Raw genomic sequence first — 21,685 nt, forward strand, 5'->3', positions numbered from 1 at the left:
CTGGGTACCGCTGTGGTGTACTCATACTACACTTCTGTACATTTTTTTATGTACAGAGCCAGGTATTGGAGATATAGGACTCGGAAAGAGTTAGAGAGTGATCGCAAGGATTCAAGGTAGAGCTGTTTGGTCGTCGTAGTCCCTTGGAGTCTTTCCCTTTTATCGTACTATCATATATTATTCGAGCAGTATTGTATATTTAATTTCCTTCAGATCATTTCATGTATTCAGTTAGAGTTCGTGACTCAGTACTACCAGTCTTGGGAGGTTGTATCTTTATTTTTGCTGTTGGTTTCGATTATCTATTTTATAAACAAAAATGGCTTGAATTGTTATTATAACCGGCTTACTTAGTCTTAGATACTAAGTGTCATCACGACTCATATGGTGGGATTTTGGGTTGTGACAAGTTGGTATCAGAGCTCTAGGTTCATAGGTTCTACGAGTCACGAACGAGTTTAGTAGAGTCTTGCAGATCGGTACAGAGATGTCTGTACTTATCTTTGAGAGGCTACAGAGCTATTAGGAAAATTTTCACTTCTTTCATTCCTTATCGTGCGGTATTTATTCAGCTTGAAGCATATATCTTATGTTCTTTTGCATCCACTCGTGTATGAAATTACGCACTCGATATCAATTATACGCCAATTGTTCGTGATACTATAGAGGGATTATAAGGCAACTAGAAATGCTCAACATTGTCTCAATATGTGGTCCCGACTAAAGATGCGGATGTATTGAAAGATCACTCGTGAATCGTGTGGGGGTAGAATAGACCTTGGCATCTGGTTGATTTGTACGAGCTGTAAAGGTTAATATTGTGGATCATCGGACGTTGTGACCTATGACTTAGCGCCAAGTGGGGGAGTCCACTATCAATGGACGGATTGTGGGGTCACATGTTATATTAGTCTTGGCCTGATATGTATATTTGTGGTACTATAAGGTTCCCCAAAATTTGCACATGTTTAAGGCTTGAGATTTTTGCAAGGGATAAATTTGGGACTTACGGTATGTTTGCGTCCTTAATAATCCTATACTTCAGTACCAAAGGAGTTAGATAAACCAATTTAAATTTATAGAAGGTCTACTCAGCGTGAATGTCTCGATTGCGGATTCTGGGGTGCTTCAGAGGAAGTACGGTGGCTGATGAGCTTCTAGACTATGTGGTTCGTTCCAAGATTTGTCTGTATGGAGCTTTACTTATCGTTGTGTATAAATAGGGGGAAGAGTTAACCCAAGCAAGAATCGAAGAGTATGTAAAGAAATGGATCAACTTAACAATGTTAAGTCAGCATAGTAAAAGAAGAAATTGGCATTGGGAGAGATAATTCTCCATCGGTGTTTGTGGAAAGCATATGGAGAGGGCAGACCAACCAATGCAACACCACCTACTTGGGCTCAGTCTTCAGAAATGCTTTGAAAGAGTTTGTTCCCCAGACTCTCCATAATGTGTGGCGCGCAGCGTTTGAATGGTTGTGTAAGAACACCACGACAATATCAGAATATGCCATCAGGTTCAGTGCATTAGCACGTCATATCCCTACATTCGTTCCGACAGCAAGAGAACGAGTCCATGGATTCATTAAAGGACTCTATTATGATCATAAAATTTTGTATGACTCGGGAACTACAGGCTGATACTTCATTTCAACTAGTGGTAAAAAAAAATTCTAAGATGCTAGAACGTGTTCGGAGGAGACCAAAAGGTCTCGAGGTTTTGTAGAATTCGACAGATTCTTCTTTGTAGTTATAACTCATTATGGCGGAGGCTTGGGCGGTAGCCAGCCCAGACCGCATTTTCGAATACTCGTTGTGCTCCAATTAATCAGGGCACTCATGTGGGATAGTCATCTTTTAATGCACCACTGGCACGAGATTTCCTACAATAGTTATTCAGTTATTCGGCACAGACTCAGTATGAGAAGCCGAACCGCAAGTGGGTTGCTTTGAGTGTGGTGATACTAGGCACATCATGAGAAATTATCCGAGACTTGGGAGAAACCTATTTTTATCGGAACACACAGACCACATACTCCATTCTACATACACTATCAGTTAGAAGTGGAGGACAAGCGGGTAGAGGCACCTAAGAGGTGGGGCCCAGCCCATTGATATATTTTCTATGGTATGACAGAGGTCGCTACACCAGATAGTTTCATTACAAATACGATCTGGGGTTATTACAAAGTAACAATTTCATTAACTTGATATGGTTCTGAGTAGCGAGGCAAATCCTCCTAATATTCTCCACTCATGGGTGAGTTTCTTAATCCTAAAATCTACTTATATGAATACTCCTGTTGGGAGATGTTATAGAGATAGCTATGTCCATCATTATGTGTTGGTCACTAAGAATAGTGTTGAGGCTAAAAGTGATTTTTGTTAATCATTTCGGTGAGTTTGATGTAATTTCCAAATAATTAGTTTCAATTGTGAATTATATTCCCTGTCGATAGAGGGTTCTTTATATGTTGTGATTTTATTTAACGGAAATTATTTAAAAGAAGAAAGAAAGGAAATGAAAAGAATTCAGTTGGCACAATGTGCAAAATACTTATGATTCAGAGTTGAGGACGAGGTTCTCACAATTTTTAGAGGATGTGAAATATTTAAAACGGGCTATGTGCTGCTGTCACACCTCCTTTTGCCGCACCCGAGGGGAGCGAGGGGAGTTTTTTCCAATTAAAGGACAATCGAAACGGGATTGGTTTATTTATTTCAGAGTCGCCACTTGGGAGGTTTAGGGTGTCCCAAGTCACCAATTTTAATCCCGAATCGAGGAAAATAATGACTCTATATTACAGTCTGCGTACCAGAAATCTAGATAAGGAATTCTGTTAACCCGGGAGAAGGTGTTAGGCATTCCCGAGTTCCGTGGTTCTAGCACGGTCGCTCAACTGTTATATTTGGCTTATTTATCTGATTTTTAATACAATATGAACTTATGTGCAAATTTATCTTTTAACCGCTTTATTATTATTGTTTTTATAAGAATGTGAACATCGCTTAAAATATATCTTTGGACTGTGTCACATGAAATGCACCCACAATCCGAAACATATTTTATTTGATGTTTTAGGATTTGGATTTGGGTCGCATGAAATGCACACCCGAGCTTAAGAAAGTAAATTATTAAACACGCGCCTAAAGAGACTATCGCGTTATTATTTTGCGGAGGCCGCGAAATTCGCTAAACGACCCTCCTGAATTCTAAGTAATTTTAAACAAGTATTTACTGAGGGCCCCGCAATTTGTATTTTTATTCGGCGAGGCTCATCTCATTCTTATTTTTTAAAGAATTTGCAACGTCATGGAAATGCATCTCGGGCCACGCCACAATCAATGCGCCCGTGACTAGAGACACATTTCGATTTCGTTGAGATTTGGATTTGGGTCACATAAATGTGCACCCGAGTTTAGGGAGATAACATTATTAAAGGCGCGCCTAAAGCAACTAGCGCATTATTATTTTGGGGTAGGGCCGTGAAACTTGCTAAACGGCCCGTCCCGGAATCTAAGTATTCAATATATACATTTAGAGGGCCCCGCGGCTTGTGCATTTTTTCTTTTTATTTTTTTTTTTTATTTTTTGCGGGGCTCGTCTCATTTTTACTTTTTAAGGGCAAACTTAAAACAACTACGATTTCCTACTAGTGAAGCCATCCGAGATTAAACGAAAAAAAAAACGATTCTAACAGGTAATAATATCCATGGTAAAAATGAAAAATAGGATAACCTCGTTCATATGCTCACATTTACTTTAAAAATGCAGTAACTAAACATAACATAAACATTTTTAACACAACAACAAAAATTGCATTGTTGACATTCATATATATCGAATATTCTCATTTATTGCCTTGAACCATAATATGCAAAAAAATGAATGAAACGAAACAAAGGACGAAGAACACCGACCTTCGAACCTCGACAATCCTAGAACGACAAACACGATTCCGACGGAACTCAAGCCGGACCTCTCTGAACGAAGAACAACGACGGAACCTCGGACAGCACCTCGACGTACCGGACCTCGACGGAAAACAGAAAACTCGGCAAGGCGGGGTCGCAGCGACCCACAACTGCTCGCGAAACGCAGTTACGACTGCTTGGAGGTTGATGACCTTGGACTGGAAATGGCGGACTGAAAATGGCGGACTTGACGACGGGGAAAACTGTTGGTCGTGGTGTTGGGTTGTGGTGAGGAGCTGGTGGGTCGACGGACTGGAGCTGGTTGGGGTGGTGTTCGGACAGTGGAGGGAGGCGATGGAGCTGGTGGTTATGGCGGAGACGGGGTTCGACTGGAGTTTTTGGACGATGGTTTTAGGTTTTCTGCTTCTTCTTCTTTAGGAAGAAGAAGCTCGAACAATGGAGGGGTCTGCTGGCGGGTGGTCGATGGGATGGAGATGGAGTTTGGGCAGGAGGTGAGGAGCTGGGGGGAGCTGTTTGGGGTGGTGTTTGGACAGTGGAGAGGGGCGATGGAGCTGGTGGTTATGGCGGAGACGGGGTTCGACTGGAGTTTTTGGACGTGGGAGGTGGTGCGAAGGTTGACGACGGGAGGGGTCGTCCAGTAGGGTTTTTTGTTCTTCAGGAAGAAGACGAGGAACAGTACCTCTTTCTTTCCAATTTTTCCCCGTTTTTTTTTTGTTTTCGTTCGTTCTTCTTTATGAAGAAGAAAAGGGAACAGTACCCCTTTTTCCCATTTTTTAAGAAAGTCCCCCTGTCCCTTTTCGTTGGTCCGTGTTTTGTAATGCTTTGCCCATGAAAATGAGCCCCACGCGTGGTGGGGTTCCCCACGTGTCCTGGACACGGTTAATTATGGGCTCGGTCCGAAAATTAGGCCTAAAACCGGGTAGTTTAAACCCGAATATTATTCTTTTGCCCGGACCCGAGAAATAGGAACACGTTGCTTAACTAGTCCTATGTAAGCAAAATAACTACCAAAAATAAGACTAGTATTTAAACAAAACTATATCTTTTTAAATATTTTTCAAGGTTTAAAAATAGCTACAAAATACTAATAAAACTATTTTTTGTAATTTTCGTTTTTAAATATTAAGATAAAATATGAGGTAATATTTTTGTATTTTTTTCAAAGTTAAAATGACTATAAAACCTTAATAGAACTATATTTTATTTATTTTTTGTAATTTTCGAAATTATATAAAGTACAAAAGTAAAGTGCAATTTTTGTATTTTTCAAATTTATGAGAGATACATAAACTAAAATTTATATATATATTTTTTGAAATTTTTCTTTCTGCAACGAAATAAAGTAAAAATAGTTAAAATGGCTATACTAGTCCTAAATTAGATATTTAAGCTTAAGAACGTAAAAATTCCCGGGGAGGGTCAAAAATCACGTGCTTACAGCTGCCCCTCTTTGACTGGAAACACGAAGAGTTTTCCGACAAAGAACGACTAGACGTGTTTTTGACCCGACCATTACTTGGACGGACTACACTTAAGGAAAGGGAGGGATTGTGACCGAGCCCTGGTATCTGAGCTGCCTACATATCCTTGGTTATACAGGAATCAGGCCACGTGTAGTTCGGGAATGAGAGAGACAGCGAAGTGTACCGAGGTGAAGAGCCGATCGAGGTGCCGTTCCGTTGAGGTTCCGGTCCGCGGTCCTGTCATTACAACAAAAATGAAAACTGAAAAAGACTAACTAAGCCTATCAGCTACTAGTTACAAGGATTCCTATCTCTTAAGTCTTCTGAAACTTGGTCTTGAGTCTTGAATGGTGCTTCATACAGACTTTGGATCTGAACCTTGATACTTGCTAGTTGTAGGTGCTAGTTCTTGAGCAGACCACATTTGTTCTCCACTTCCGTAATTTGGGTTCTTTTTCTTTTTTTTCTTTTTTTTCTTTTTTTTTTCTTCTTTTTCTTGTTTTGTATATTTTTTTTTTTTGTTTTTGTGACCAGCTTCTGTTGATCATCCCAGACTATTGATTCGCGCTCTTGAGGCGAGCTTCTAACTTGGATTGAATGCTGGGGATTTCTGTTGTAATCCTTCTGCTCTCCAGTGGGTCACTGCTTGATTTTGAAAAATGTTTCTCCGTTCTACAGGCGGACTCCTGACTTCTTCTATCTTCGACACGCAACAAACTTCGTTCTACAGGCGGGTCCCTGACAATCAAAACAAACAAAACGAACAAAATTTCCTAACCAGTTTGTACTGGGAAGATTTGTGAGTTGTTAGCAAAATTTGTAACTCACTTACACTATTGATGCAATGATGAGAGTAAACTAAAGACTAGGCTAGGATGTGCATCTCCTATGAGTAAAACCAAAACTCTTGCTAGCAAATGTGTCTGCTAAAATAAAAACCTCAATGACTCAAACTAGAAAGTGTGTCTTCTATGGTTGAATCGGAATGAGCTAAACTAGGAAGTGCGTCTCCTAAGGGTGAAAACTTCAGTGACTAGAACTAGGAAGTGCGTCTCCTATGAATAAAATCTCGATTAGGAAGTGCGTCTCCTACGGGTAAACTTCAAAAAACTGGACTAGGAATTGTGTCTCCTATGGTCGAACTAAACTTAGGAAGTGCGTCTCCTATGGGTACCATAAACTTAGGAAGTGCGTCTCCTATTGGGTACAATAAACTTAGGAAGTGCGTCTCCTATTGGGGATGACTGTTTTTAGGAAGTGCGTCTCCTACTGGGTGAAACTATTCTTAGGAAGTGCGTCTCCTATTGGTACAATAGATCTAGGAAGTGCGTCTCCTATTGGTAAAACTTAGCTTAGGAAGTGCGTCTCCTATTGGTAAAACTTAGCTTAGGAAGTGCGTCTCCTATTGGTGAAATCAACTTAGGAAGTGCGTCTCCTATTGGTGAACCTATTCTTAGGAAGTGCGTCTCCTAATGGTAAAACTGAACTTAGGAAGTGCGTCTCCTATTGGTAGAACTAAACTTAGGAAGTGCGTCTCCTATGGGTGAAATGAACTTAGGAAGTGCGTCTCCTATGGTGAAACTGAACTTAGGAAGTGCGTCTCCTATGGTGAAACTGAACTTTAGGAAGTGCGTCTCCTATGGTGAAACATATCTTAGGAAGTGCGTCTCCTATTGGTGAAACTGAAACTTAGGAAGTGCGTCTCCTATGGTGAAACTGATCTTAGGAAGTGCGTCTCCTAATGATAAAACTTGCTTAGGAAGTGCGTCTCCTACTGGTGAAACTTGCTTAGGAAGTGCGTCTCCTACTGGTGAAATATTTTTAGGAAGTGCGTCTCCTATTGGTGAAACTGAACTTAGGAAGTGCGTCTCCTACTGGTGAAACTTATCTTAGGAAGTGCGTCTCCTACTGATAAAACTTGCTTAGGAAGTGCGTCTCCTACTGGTGAAACTTATCTTAGGAAGTGCGTCTCCTACTGATAAAACTTGCTTAGGAAGTGCGTCTCCTACTGGTGAAACTTGCTTAGGAAGTGCGTCTCCTACGGTGAAACTTATCTTAGGAAGTACGTCTCCTACTGATAAAACTTGCTTAGGAAGTGCGTCTCCTACTGGTGAAACTTATCTTAGGAAGTGCGTCTCCTACTGATAAAACTTGCTTAGGAAGTGCGTCTCCTACTGGTGAAACTTATCTTAGGAAGTGCGTCTCCTACTGATAAAACTTGCTTAGGAAGTGCGTCTCCTACTGGTGAAACTTGCTTAGGAAGTGCGTCTCCTACGGTGAAACTTATCTTAGGAAGTGCGTCTCCTACTGATAAAACTTGCTTAGGAAGTGCGTCTCCTACTGGTGAAACTTATCTTAGGAAGTGCATCTCCTACTGATAAAACTTGCTTAGGAAGTGCGTCTCCTACTGGTGAAACTTTTTAGGAAGTGCGTCTCCTACTGGTGAAACTTTCTTAGGAAGTGCGTCTCCTATGGGTAAAGACGTGGAATATATGCCTCTGTTATCTGGGCGGGCTCCCAATTTCAACACCTGAAATAAAAAAACTGAATGTATGCCTCTGTTATCTGGGCGGGCTCCCAATTTCAACACTTAAAATTAAAGACTGAATGTATTCCTCTGTTATTATGGGCGGGCTCCCAATTTCAACACTTGAAAGTAAAAACTGAATGTATGCCTCTGTTATCTGGGCGGGCTCCCAATTTCAACACTTAAAATTAAAAAGACATGAATGTATGCCTCTGTTATCTGGGCGGGCTCCCAATTTCAACACTTAAAATAAAAGACTGAATGTATTCCTCTGTTATTATGGGCGGGCTCCCAATTTCAACACTTGAAAGTAAAAACTGAATGTATGCCTCTGTTATCTGGGCGGGCTCCCAATTTCAACACTTAAAATAAAAGACTGAATTTATGCCTCTCATTATACAGGTGGGCGCCTGTTTGTAAAGATATGAAAAATGATATGCCCGTATTATACTGGTGGGTGACCTAGAACAGAAATGAAAAGACAGAAATGTATTCCCGCATTATACTGGTGGGTGACCCAGAACAAAAAATGAAAAGACAGAAATGTATTCCTCTCGTTATTCAGGTGGGCGCCTGTCTTCAACAATAACTTTGAAAATAAGATCCTATTTGAGGGCGGATGAACCCGACATATCCTGTTTGAGGGCGGATGAACCCAAAATATCCTATTTGAGGGCGGATGAACCCGACAGATCCTATTTGAGGGCGGATGAACCCAACATATCCTATTTGAGGGCGGATGAACCCGACAGATCCTATTTGAGGGCGGATGAACCCAACATATCCTATTTGAGGGCGGATGAACCCAACATATCCTATTTGAGGGCGGATGAACCCAACAGATCCTATTTGAGGGCGGATGAACCCAACATATCCTATTTGAGGGCGGATGAACCCGACATATCCTATTTGAGGGCGGATGAACCCGACATATCCTATTTGAGGGCGGATGAACCCAAAATATCTTTAAGACTTGAAAATGTCTTACCTCGAATACTTGCTGGGGATTGGGATGAACTTTCCTTTTCTACCTTCCCCACTTTTTATTATTATTCTTTTTTTTATTTATTTATTTATTTATTATTATTATTATTATTATTAGCTTCCTCCTTTGAAGTCTAACCGCTGAGGATACCGACTTTCCAACCTTGTGTTGGACCCCTCGCAACTGCTAGGGATAACACTGTTGAGGAATTATTTACTTACCTGTTGGGGGTAAAATGTTATCAGCTGGGGGTACCTGACTTCCAGAAAATTTTCTAAATGGAAGGAAAATTTTCTGCCCCAGTTTGATAATATCCCTCGTGGCATGCGTTTCTGCCTCAATGCCATTTCCCTTACCTGTTTCAAATCAAACAAAATTGTTAGTTTAAAACATGGTGGTTGGTTGTGATACTCCCAACGGGATGGCTTTTCCTTTTTTCCTTCCTTGCTTTGCGTTGCACAACTTGTTGGGGATGATATTATGTGCTGGGGATAATCCCTTCCTGCTGGGGGATATCCCTCTTCTTTTGTGGCATAGCTTGGAAACTGGCATTTTCCCCGACCTTTTAGTCTAGTATGGATTTCGCCAAATCATGCTCTCCTTTCCTTGCTTTGTTCATGGGCCTTGGCCTTGAGGTTTATAACTTTTGATAAAGGCAACGGTATCCCTCCTAACACTTGTCAATCCTTCTGTCAATTCCCTTTTGCTGGGGGATATCTTTTGACACTGGCCTCGCGTTTGTTCCCTGCTGACTATACCACTTGGATGTACTAGTCAGATCTCATTTTGGAAAGCTGATGGCCTATTTTGAAGTCATTTCATACTTGTTCTGACCGGACAGACTCTATTGGGGAAAATTCTTTTATGAAAGGAGAAAGATAACAGAAACAAAATAAAAGACAAAGGAAACGATGACTTTTTTACAAAAGAAACTATAAATAAAAACCTATCAAACGCAGATACCGACTCTAATGGCCATGACATGCGTATGTGGCCTATCCTCTGACGTCAATCATCTTTTAAGATCTTCCATTGGCGATTCCCCCTCTGATTCTCAATCTTATTCGACTTGTAGTGCCCGGAGGGTTTTCACTATCAAGTCTCTCTCATTTTTGGCTTTTCTCTCAGCTTTCATCGCCTTGTGGTGCCTGTGAAGGTTTTCACCGATAAGACTCTCTCATTTGTATCGCTCTCCAGCTGGGGATTTTAGAGTGTTTCTGGTATGACTCTTTCTGCTGGAGATTAGAGTCCTTTCTGCTGTGGAACAGAATGTTACGTTCGCCGGTAAGACTCTTCATTTGTCTGACTTGGCATCTTTTGAAGACTGATCGGAAGGTCTTTCTTTGGACCGTAATGTGGGTTTTGGATAGGCTAGAAAGAAAGGGTATAAAAGGCTCAAAAATACATTAATTTTTTTTTTTGGGTTATTAGTTACAACCTTCGGAATTAGATTTATTTACAACGACCGCAACCTCTGCCCCAGTTTCTTGCTTGGGGATATTTTAATTGATTTTTTTTTTCATTTTTCAAAACTATGACCGAGCCGTGAAGCGCCTACGTATCCTCTTTGAGGAATCAGGTCAAACGTAGTTCCCAATTCCTCTTTTTCATTTGACTTTCTTTTTTTTTTTTGCTTTTTGTTATCCTTTTTCTTTTCTCTTTTTCTTTTCTCTTTTTTTTCTCTTTTTTTTTTCGTTTTGTTGTTTTCTTTCTTTCTCTTTTTTTTTGTTTTGTTACCGATTCCGAATGAGGGGTATGAAAGAAAAATAAATAAGGCTCAAAAGGGGTTAACGAAGGATAAAGTGTTTAGGTAGCAGAACAAAATGCCTTCGTCATTTCAGCCTTCAAAACATGTCAAGTGCAAACAACACACTTTAAATTTGTAGTCTCTTCTGATGGTGCTGGACTTGACAATTATATTCAACATATGTTTGTTCATTTGTCACTTCTAACGCACCGTTGGACGACACTCTAACTCTCATTATCTTGAACAACCCTCATGCCAGTTTGGTGAATCTTGCTTTTAACGGTTTTCTTTGTGCTTAACTTGCCCCAGTTCCACACGACTCGGGCTCCGAATAATCTCAAACCGTCCTTATTTTCTTTAAATGGTCTGATCGCCTTTCCAGGGTTTTATGATTAACTTTAAAGACTAGGCCCAAAGTGTGTGCGCATGTCATGTCACTAGAATCGGCGCTGAACAAAAATGATAAAAAGACTAAACAAAAAGGTGAATGGAAATAATAACAGATTGGATTTTGTGCTAGACTACCTGTGAAATGGTTTGAATAACAAACAAACAAAACAACCAGAATAAAATTCTAACCCAGCCTCGACAAAACTTGAACAAACTTATATGACAAAATGGAAAGATAGGAAGGTTTGACACAAGAAAATACTTGGATTACAACCCTAAGAATAATCCGAACAACCGAAATGACAACAAAATAAGCCACCAACAGCTTCTCTCTTGCTAACCAGGAACGGAGCGGCCCCCGATTTTATCAAGAACTGGCATCTTAGCCCATGAGCTTTGCATCAATACTGCCGAGACCATTACCAGCTTCCATATCTCCGTCAACAAGTTTCCAACAGGATTCGAATGCTTCTGTCATCAGGCCTGATCCTCGCAGAGTGTGCATCATGAGGTGCAAGTAAAGGATTCTGGGTGTCACTGTCTGGCTTACCACAAACCAACCACCTTAATTTTATTTGCACAACAAACAGGTTGGAATGGACTCAGTCGGTCCTTATTATTGACAACATTTTTTTTCTTTTCTCTTTTTTTTCTTTTTTTTTCCTTTTTTCATTTCTTTTTTTTCTTTCGCTTTTTCCTTCTTTTTTCATTCTCTTTTTCATTTCTTTTTTTTCATTTTTTTTTGTTGTTGTGGTCGAATCTTATGGAGATTGCCTACGTATCATGACCCCGCATGAATCAGACCTTGCGTAGTTCGTGACCAATAAAAGATAAACAACACTAAACACACACATTTTTTTTTAATTTAAAACAAACTGGGTTTCAAGGATTTAAAGATTACTCACCAGCTTGAAAATTAAACAACCCGCATGTTCTAATCAAAAGATTGGTAGACTTAAAAACAAAATTCCAGCTCCCTTTCTCTGTTCGACAAATGCAACCAAATGGTTATTTTTTGCAAATGTGGCCCCTTCCAATTTTCACATGAATTTTGAGGCCGGGGAGGATTATTTTGACACTTTAAAACTTGTCCATTCTTTTACGAAAATAACCTTTCGACAACTGAAAGATACTCTAAGGCTATTTCGGCAAGAACGGTTTAAGACGCGGCCGAAGCTGGCTCGGCTTATTATGACAAAATTCAAACGGTATTCACCTGACCGCCGACTCTTTGTTTTTTTTTCCAATTATAATGAAAACCTGGTGTTGCAAACACGGCCCTTTAGCGCCTCAGGGACGAAAATTTTGAAGGCCGTGTGGGTCCATATCTCAAAATGACCCAAATGTGGTTGTTTATGCCAAGTCAGCCTTCCGGCGTCCCTTTCGGGAACATTCGGCTATTTATGACAAACAACATCTCCTGACTTAGTTATGGCTCTTTTATTGTTTTTTTCAAAAATAGGAAACTCAATATTGCAAACACGGCCTGTCAACGTCTCGGGGACGAAGATTTTTAGGCTGTGGGGGTCAAATGGACCAAGTCTTAAAAATGACCCAAAAGTGGCTGTTTATGCAAAGTCAGCCTTCCGGCGTCCCTTTCGGGAACATTCGGCTATGTCTTGATAAAACAGCATCACCCGACTTCTTTATGAAACTTGACATATTTGCTATTTTTTGTAAAAGGGGAAGTTGGACATCACCCGACTTATTTATGAATAAAAACTTGACATGTTTTTTTTTTTTATTATTATTTGTTTTTGGCTTTTTTAGCAAAAAGGGGGTTGGACCCGATGAGGGTTGCCTACGTATCTCACATCCGGTGAGAATCAAACCCGCGTAGTTCGGGCAATCAAGAATAAGTAGATGAACTAACTTTTTTTTGAATTTTCGTTTAAAAGAACTACTTTAAAAGAAGCAAGGAAATATTATTTTTTGATTGATTTTCTTTTTAAAAGAAAGACTAATATTTTTGAATTTTCATTTGCTCTTTTTTCTTTATTCTAGAGAAGAAGAGGAAAATATTTTTCGGAATTTTGCTTTTAATAAAAGAAATGCTTCTCAAAATGTTTTTTTTTTGAATTTTGAATTTTCTTTTCAATTTCGAAAAAAGAATCAAAATATTTTCGGATTTGTTTTTCTATTTTATTTTTTTGAATTTTGAACTTTCTTTTGAATTTTTTTTGGATTATATATATACTTATTTTTGGAACAAATAATAAAATCACATTCAACGCCGGACTCTTTTTTATTTTACTATTTTCATTTTTATTTTGACATTTTCATAAACAGATAAACAAATAAAAACCCATTTTAAAACAAAACCTTTTTTTTTCATTTTTATGGCAAAACAAATATTTTCTTTTCTATATTTTTTTTAAAAACAAGACAGAACAATGATGATTTTTTTTCCTTTTCTTTAAATATAACAAACTAACAAGACATTTTTTCATTTTCAAAATTTCGGCAGAGTTTCGACTCTACTCGGACTTCTATGCTGTTATTTTCTCCTTTTTTTCACGATTTATTTTTAATCTGTGGAAAATAATGAAAACATACAAAATCTTTTTGAATTTTCATGCTTTGTTTTATTTGTAAATTTTTTTATTTATTTATTATTTCTTTCAAAAATGTGGCATGGGAGACATAACGATTTCCAAGACTTCTTGGATTCCGCAAATGCTCCCCATGCGCTTTTCCCAACATATGAAGCGTGGGGGACATATGGGAATTCCAAGACTTCTTGGATTCCACAAATGTTCCCCATGTGTTTTCCCAAAAAGCAAGCGTGGGGGACATAGGGAATTCCAAGGCTTCTTGGATTCCACAAATGTTCCCCATGCTTTGATTAAAATAACATCATGCTGGAAATGACCCAATGACCCATACGCCCTTGACTAAATACAACATGTAGCACATAGGATGCCGAAAGATTGTCTATTATTTTCAGGTTGCTTGTCCTAGACGGACCCAACCCCTGTGTTGAGTCCCCTAAGTCAAATGCACATGATGCAAATAAACGTTCCTACTAGGGATCCGGCATGTGGCTTTGTTATACTAGGTTCAGAACCTGGGTGTTTGTTCTAGACCTGGCTTACCCGAGCGGACAGCTCGAGCCGAGGGGGGCAGCGTACCGGGAATACAGAAGCTTCACCGGCTTAGCAACTTGTCCGAACCTCGTTCTAAATTGGGATTTGACACTATACAGAAAAGAAGTCGTACGAAGTACACCCTTCTTCATGATTTAGAAGACTCAGAAAGGATATGGGTTTCGGCACAGTTTATATACAGTTCACATAATATCAAAGCGGTAAAAGCAACATTTAGCACATTAGGCTCAAAACATGTAAAAAAAATCAGATAAAGCCAAATATAACAATTTATCTAAGCTCGAATTTCTAACCCTGAACCAGTGGTTCTGGGTTAATTCCCCAGCAGAGTCGCCAGAGCTGTCACACCTCCTTTTGCCGCACCCGAGAGGGCGCAAGGGAGTTTTTCCAATTAAAGGACAATCGAAACGGGATTGGTTTATTTATTTCAGAGTCGCCACTTGGGAGGTTTAGGGTGTCCCAAGTCACCAATTTTAATCCCGAATCGAGGAAAATAATGACTCTATATTACAGTCTGCGTACCAGAAATCTAGATAAGGAATTCTGTTAACCCGGGAGAAGGTGTTAGGCATTCCCGAGTTCCGTGGTTCTAGCACGGTCGCTCAACTGTTATATTTGGCTTATTTATCTGATTTTTAATACAATATGAACTTATGTGCAAATTTATCTTTTAACCGCTTTATTATTATTGTTTTTATAAGAATGTGAACATCGCTTAAAATATATCTTTGGACTGTGTCACATGAAATGCACCCACAATCCGAAACATATTTTATTTGATGTTTTAGGATTTGGATTTGGGTCGCATGAAATGCACACCCGAGCTTAAGAAAGTAAATTATTAAACACGCGCCTAAAGAGACTATCGCGTTATTATTTTGCGGAGGCCGCGAAATTCGCTAAACGACCCTCCTGAATTCTAAGTAATTTTAAACAAGTATTTACTGAGGGCCCCGCAATTTGTATTTTTATTCGGCGAGGCTCATCTCATTCTTATTTTTTAAAGAATTTGCAACGTCATGGAAATGCATCTCGGGCCACGCCACAATCAATGCGCCCGTGACTAGAGACACATTTCGATTTCGTTGAGATTTGGATTTGGGTCACATAAATGTGCACCCGAGTTTAGGGAGATAACATTATTAAAGGCGCGCCTAAAGCAACTAGCGCATTATTATTTTGGGGTAGGGCCGTGAAACTTGCTAAACGGCCCGTCCCGGAATCTAAGTATTCAATATATACATTTAGAGGGCCCCGCGGCTTGTGCATTTTTTCTTTTTATTTTTTTTTTATTTTTTGTGGGGCTCGTCTCATTTTTACTTTTTAAGGGCAAACTTAAAACAACTACGATTTCCTACTAGTGAAGCCATCCGAGATTAAACGAAAAAAAAAAAACGATTCTAACAGGTAATAATATCCATGGTAAAAATGAAAAATAGGATAACCTCGTTCATATGCTCACATTTACTTTAAACATGCAGTAACTAAACATAACATAAACATTTTTAACACAACAACAAAAATTGCATTGTTGACATTCATATATATCGAATATTCTCATTTATTGCCTTGAACCATAATATGCAAAAAAATGAATGAAACGAAACAAAGGACGAAGAACACCGACCTTCGAACCTCGACAATCCTAGAACGACAAACACGATTCCGACGGAACTCAAGCCGGACCTCTCTGAACGAAGAACAACGACGGAACCTCGGACAGCACCTCGACGTACCGGACCTCGACGGAAAACAGAAAACTCGGCAAGGCGGGGTCGCAGCGACCCACAACTGCTCGCGAAACGCAGTTACGACTGCTTGGAGGTTGATGACCTTGGACTGGAAATGGCGGACTGAAAATGGCGGACTTGACGACGGGGAAAACTGTTGGTCGTGGTGTTGGGTTGTGGTGAGGAGCTGGTGGGTCGACGGACTGGAGCTGTTTGGGGTGGTGTTCGGACAGTGGAGGGAGGCGATGGAGCTGGTGGTTATGGCGGAGACGGGGTTCGACTGGAGTTTTTGGACGATGGTTTTAGGTTTTCTGCTTCTTCTTCTTTAGGAAGAAGAAGCTCGAACAATGGAGGGGTCTGCTGGCGGGTGGTCGTTGGGATGGAGATGGAGTTTGGGCAGGAGGTGAGGAGCTGGGGGGGAGCTGTTTGGGGTGGTGTTCGGACAGTGGAGGGGGCGATGGAGCTGGTGGTTATGGCGGAGACGGGGTTCGACTGGAGTTTTTGGACGTGGGAGGTGGTGCGAAGGTTGACGACGGGAGGGGTCGTCCAGTAGGGTTTTTTGTTCTTCAGGAAGAAGACGAGGAACAGTACCTCTTTCTTTCCAATTTTTCCCCGTTTTTTTTTTGTTTTCGTTCGTTCTTCTTTATGAAGAAGAAAAGGGAACAGTACCCCTTTTTCCCATTTTTTAAAAAAGTCCCCCCGTCCCTTTTCGTTGGTCCGTGTTTTGTAATGCTTTGCCCATGAAAATGAGCCCCACGCGTGGTGGGGTTCGAGGCATATGTCCCCCACGCGTGGTGGGGTTCCCCACGTGTCCTGGACACGGTTAATTATGGGCTCGGTCCGAAAATTAGGCCTAAAACCGGGTAGTTTAAACCCGAATATTATTCTTTTGCCCGGACCCGAGAAATAGGAACACGTTGCTTAACTAGTCCTATGTAAGCAAAATAACTACCAAAAATAAGACTAGTATTTAAACAAAACTATATCTTTTTAAATATTTTTCAAGGTTTAAAAATAGCTACAAAAGACTAATAAAACTATTTTTTGTAATTTTCGTTTTTAAATATTAAGATAAAATATGAGGTAATATTTTTGTATTTTTTTCAAAGTTAAAATGACTATAAAACCTTAATAGAACTATATTTTATTTATTTTTTGTAATTTTCGAAATTATATAAAGTACAAAAGTAAAGTGCAATTTTTGTATTTTTCAAATTTATGAGAGATACATAAACTAAAATTTATATATATATTTTTTGAAATTTTTCTTTCTGCAACGAAATAAAGTAAAAATAGTTAAAATGGCTATATTAGTCCTAAATTAGATATTTAAGCTTAAGAACGTAAAAATTCCCGGGGAGGGTCAAAAATCACGTGCTTACAGCTGCTATTGAAGTTATATGAGGACGAGATCCTTGGGATGAAAATTTATGTGTTTAAATTATCCTTTTTGTGAAATTAGAATTTGTACTATAGTATTAGCAGGGAGTCATGCTTGTTAGGCTTATTTGATAATTCTTTTATGTGTTATTGTGCATATTTTTACTAAATTCGTGTTATAATTATTTAGTTTCAGCCTATGAGGTGAGTGCCAAGTGGCGTAAAATGTGACTCGTTAATTTAGGTAAATAATTACGAGGTCTTCATGCATCGCACCTCGTTGTTAGTAAAGTGGAGGTTCGAAACGAGATTTTGTTTCAGCAAGTTAATTGGCGATGTTGTAATCAATTATGGATAATTATTAAGACCAAAGATGTAGTTATGGACATATATATGATGTGTTTTATGGTCAAATATCACTATGATGATGCAATTCTTGTAATGCTGAGATTAGTATTATTGATTTGGGTTGTGGATGGGTTGTTAGGAGTTATTTTGGTGTTACTCTGACAAGTAGATAGATCCAATTACAGGGGAGACTCTGCCGAAATTTCTAGAAAATTTGAGAGTTAGTCAAAATTTTGGGAACTTGAGGTGTGTGAGAAAAGAGTGAAGCTATGTGCAGAATTGGGGTGGACTCTACTTCTCATTCGAGGACGAATGATCCTAAGTGGGGGAGAATGTAACACCTCATAAATTTTTGAAGTACTTAAGCTATTAAGAAAGTTGATGTGCGCTAATTATATTATTTTGTGCGCAAAGACGGACTATTAATATGATGGATATCAATTGGATATGATAATAAGCATACAAAGTATATTTTAAGTGATTTGGGGTCTAAGGAAAAGCCTAAGTCTAAGCCAAGTTGGAAAATTTCAAGATAGGCTAAAATTCTAAATGAGCAAGCACAAGATCATACTTTGGACGAGCACATCTATATATATATAAGGTATTATATGATACACAACCTATCAAATTAAAGGTCTTTGAGTCTAGTTTCTAACGCTTCAAACCGTTCATCATTTGGACATTTGTACAAAAGGTTATGGTGAATTTACTGAAGGCGGGTAATGATGTATTCTAGGGCAGAGGCAAATCGCAGTTACCCAATGCGATTTATAAATCGTATTCGACACCTGCGACTTACCTGGACAGATTACAAAACGCGAGTTTCAGCCATTTTTAACACATTTGGAGCTATGGAGCTCGGATTGAAGCGATTTTTGAGGTGATTTTCACCATATGGATTGGGGTAAGTGATTCTAACTCGATTTTGGTTAAAATACATGAATCTATTGTTGTTTTTATCATGAAATTAGTGAATTTGGTTGAAAATGGTAGAAATTCTCTATACCTTAGATTTAAGATTTGGAGGTCGATTTGTTGTTGGAATTTACTAATTTTGGTATGGTTGGACTCGTGGTTGAATGAGTGTTCATATTTTGTAACTTTCGTCGGATTCCGAGATGTGAGTCCCACGGGCGATTTTTGATCTAATTTCGGATTTTATTGGAAAATTTGGTATTTTCACATGGGATTGATTCCAATAATCTGTATTGATTGTATTGAATTATTTTTGGCTAGATTCGAACCATTCAGAGTTGGATAATCGAGAAAAAATGTCAATTATTGGATTGAGATAGCGTGATTTGAGGTAAGTATCTTGCCTAACCTTGTGTGGGGGAATTTCCCCTTAGACATTGAGTCTTATGTGGAAATTGTGTGATTGAAAACCATGTACGCGAGGTGACGAGTATGTACTTGGTTTATATATGCAAACTATATCGGTTAAAATTCGTAGACAACCTTATGTATTAAATTAGAAAATTGTTGGGACTTATTAAATCTCTTATTTGTCATGTCTCATTCCTTATTTGTCTAGATTATTTTTATATGATAATTTGGTGCGATTGCTACTTGACTTTTATGTGAATTTTGTATTTGTTTGAGTTGCTATTTTTATGGAAATAATTTTTATTATTGATTTTATCTACATACAATTTAAATGAGAAATTTAGTTAATAAGATGAATAAATCTATTTATTTCATGAAGTTGTGAATTTAAAAACAAACGTGTTGTCCCTTGATGAATTTCTTTTCAATTCATGTTGTTGAAATTGATATTGAGTTATAAAGGCTATAAATCATATTGAGGCGAAGTGTTAAATTGTGAAATATTATTTTGTTGAGTTTTCACTCCCAGATATTTTGTTAGAATTTTTGTGCGCATTATGACCGAGCCGTGGGCTTCTTATTATGGAAAAATAATGTATTGTTGATTCATGTGACAAGTTGTAATATTTGGGCACCTGATGTGCAATTTGTGATATGTTGTAATATTTGAGCACTTGACGTGAAATTTGTGATATGTTGTAGGATTTGAGCACTGGATGTGAAATTTATGATATGTTATAATATTTGAGCACTTGACGTGAAATTTGTGATATGTTGTAAGATTTGAGCACTGGATGTGAAATTTGTGATATGTTGTAATATTTGAGCACTTGATGTGCAATTTGTGATATGCTTTGATATGTGATCACTTGAGGTGCAAGTTGTATTATGCTGCGATAATTGGGCACTTGAGTGCAAGTTGTATTATGTTGTGATATTTGGGCACTTGAGGTGCGATTTGTGAAATATTGTGATATTGATATGCATGCGGTGATATAAGGCCAGGGTGTTGAAACACATGCGGTGAGATAAGGTGACTTGAAACGCGTGGCTAGTAGGGGAACTACTAGAAGTCATGCGGTGTGATAAGGGTGGCTAAAACGCGGGATGCTATTTCGGGAAAAATTGTTTTATTTCAAATTATATGTGAAGGCTCCCGCGTGATATAAGAAAATGAGATATTGTGAATTTATTTACGATTTAGGACTACGAGGCGGTACCTCGGTAGTGTCCTGTTGATATTTCTTTATTTATGTTCTTGTCTTTGGTGATTTTGTTTCATTAATATGTAAATTCTTATCTTCTTTCGTGATGTACTAGTTGACATTATTATTATTATTATTATTATTATTATTATTATGTGTTTTGTGGTCCTTGTTGCATTGTGTTCGCTTTGACTTTTTAGTACGAGACTTTGAAGATTTATATTTTTGGTTTTTAGCGATTTTCAATGATTGAGTTGTTTTAAATAAAAGAAATTACTATTATGTTTTAAATTAATAAGTTTTACATTCAAATCAATAGTTTATATGATGCTTTAATTTAAGTGCAATGTCATTTTCTTCACTCAAACTATTTGTAAAGTAAATTGGTCGTGCATATTGATATTTTTGGCATGTCAGTTGTCCATGCAGTTGTGATAGAAATATGGGCACGAGGTGCCGTGGAAATATGAAAGTGGGGTGAGGCCCGTATTACGAAAAATATGAAGGTGGGCTGAGACTAGTATTTTTATGATTGTGAAATGAGGTGTCACAATGTGACTTTTATTTGAAAGAATTATATTCAAAATATTATTTCAAAGAATTAGATTTGAAGGATATTTATTTGAAGGAAGTATATTCGAAATATATTTATTGGTAAAGTATTATATTCTAAAGATTATTATTTGGAAAACTTTTAGATGAAAGATGTGTAATTGAAGGACTTGATTAAATGGTTGTACTTGTAATCATAGTTTGTTGAGCGATATTTATGGTGTTCCTGTTGTCCTGTTGTTTATATCACTAGTTGATAATTGTTGGTATCATTGCTATTTGTTTCCTATTATTGTGGTATAATATATTGCACAGGTTATTAGATGTGTCTTGAATGTACCTCGTCACTACTCCACCGAGGTTAGTCTTGATACTTACTGGGTACCGCTGTGGTGTACTCATACTACACTTCTGTACATTTTTTTTATGTACAGAGCCAGGTATTGGAGATATAGGACTCGGAAAGAGTTAGAGAGTGATCGCAAGGATTCAAGGTAGAGCTGTTTGGTCGTCGTAGTCCCTTGGAGTCTTTCCCTTTTATCGTACTATCATATATTATTCGAGCAGTATTGTATATTTAATTTTCTTCAGATCATTTCATGTATTCAGTTAGAGTTCGTGACTCAGTACTACCAGTCTTGGGAGGTTGTATCTTTATTTTTGCTGTTGGTTTCGATTATCTATTTTAAAAACAAAAATGGCTTGAATTGTTATTATAACCGGCTTACTTAGTCTTAGATACTAAGTGCCATCACGACTCATATGGTAGGATTTTGGGTTGTGACAGAAAGATTATGAAGTTTGATAAAAATGATGATTTTGAGGCTTGATTCATTGATTTTGATGTTATTTTGGCGATTTGATTGCTCGAGTAAGTTCATAGGATGTTATTGAGTTAGTGTGTGTGTTTGGTTAGGAGCCCCGAGGGCTCGGGAGTGATTCGGAGGCGGTTCGGGGTGTTTTTGGCCTTAGGAAGTGTTGTAGAATTT

General features: G+C 38.4%; 1 protein-coding gene across 1 annotated transcript; it reads left to right on the plus strand.

The window, feature by feature from the left end:
* Positions 1-4,153: 4,153 nt before the first annotated feature.
* Positions 4,154-21,030, plus strand: LOC138883438 (glycine-rich cell wall structural protein 2-like). Its single transcript, XM_070164126.1, has 4 exons — positions 4,154-4,203; positions 4,354-4,611; positions 16,215-16,472; positions 21,012-21,030. Exons 1-4 carry the CDS (start codon positions 4,154-4,156, stop codon positions 21,028-21,030), a joined length of 585 nt encoding a protein of 194 aa, XP_070020227.1.
* Positions 21,031-21,685: the final 655 nt, after the last annotated feature.

This window comes from Nicotiana sylvestris, chromosome 12 (genome assembly GCF_000393655.2).
Source record: "Nicotiana sylvestris chromosome 12, ASM39365v2, whole genome shotgun sequence".
NCBI lineage: Eukaryota > Viridiplantae > Streptophyta > Magnoliopsida > Solanales > Solanaceae > Nicotiana > Nicotiana sylvestris.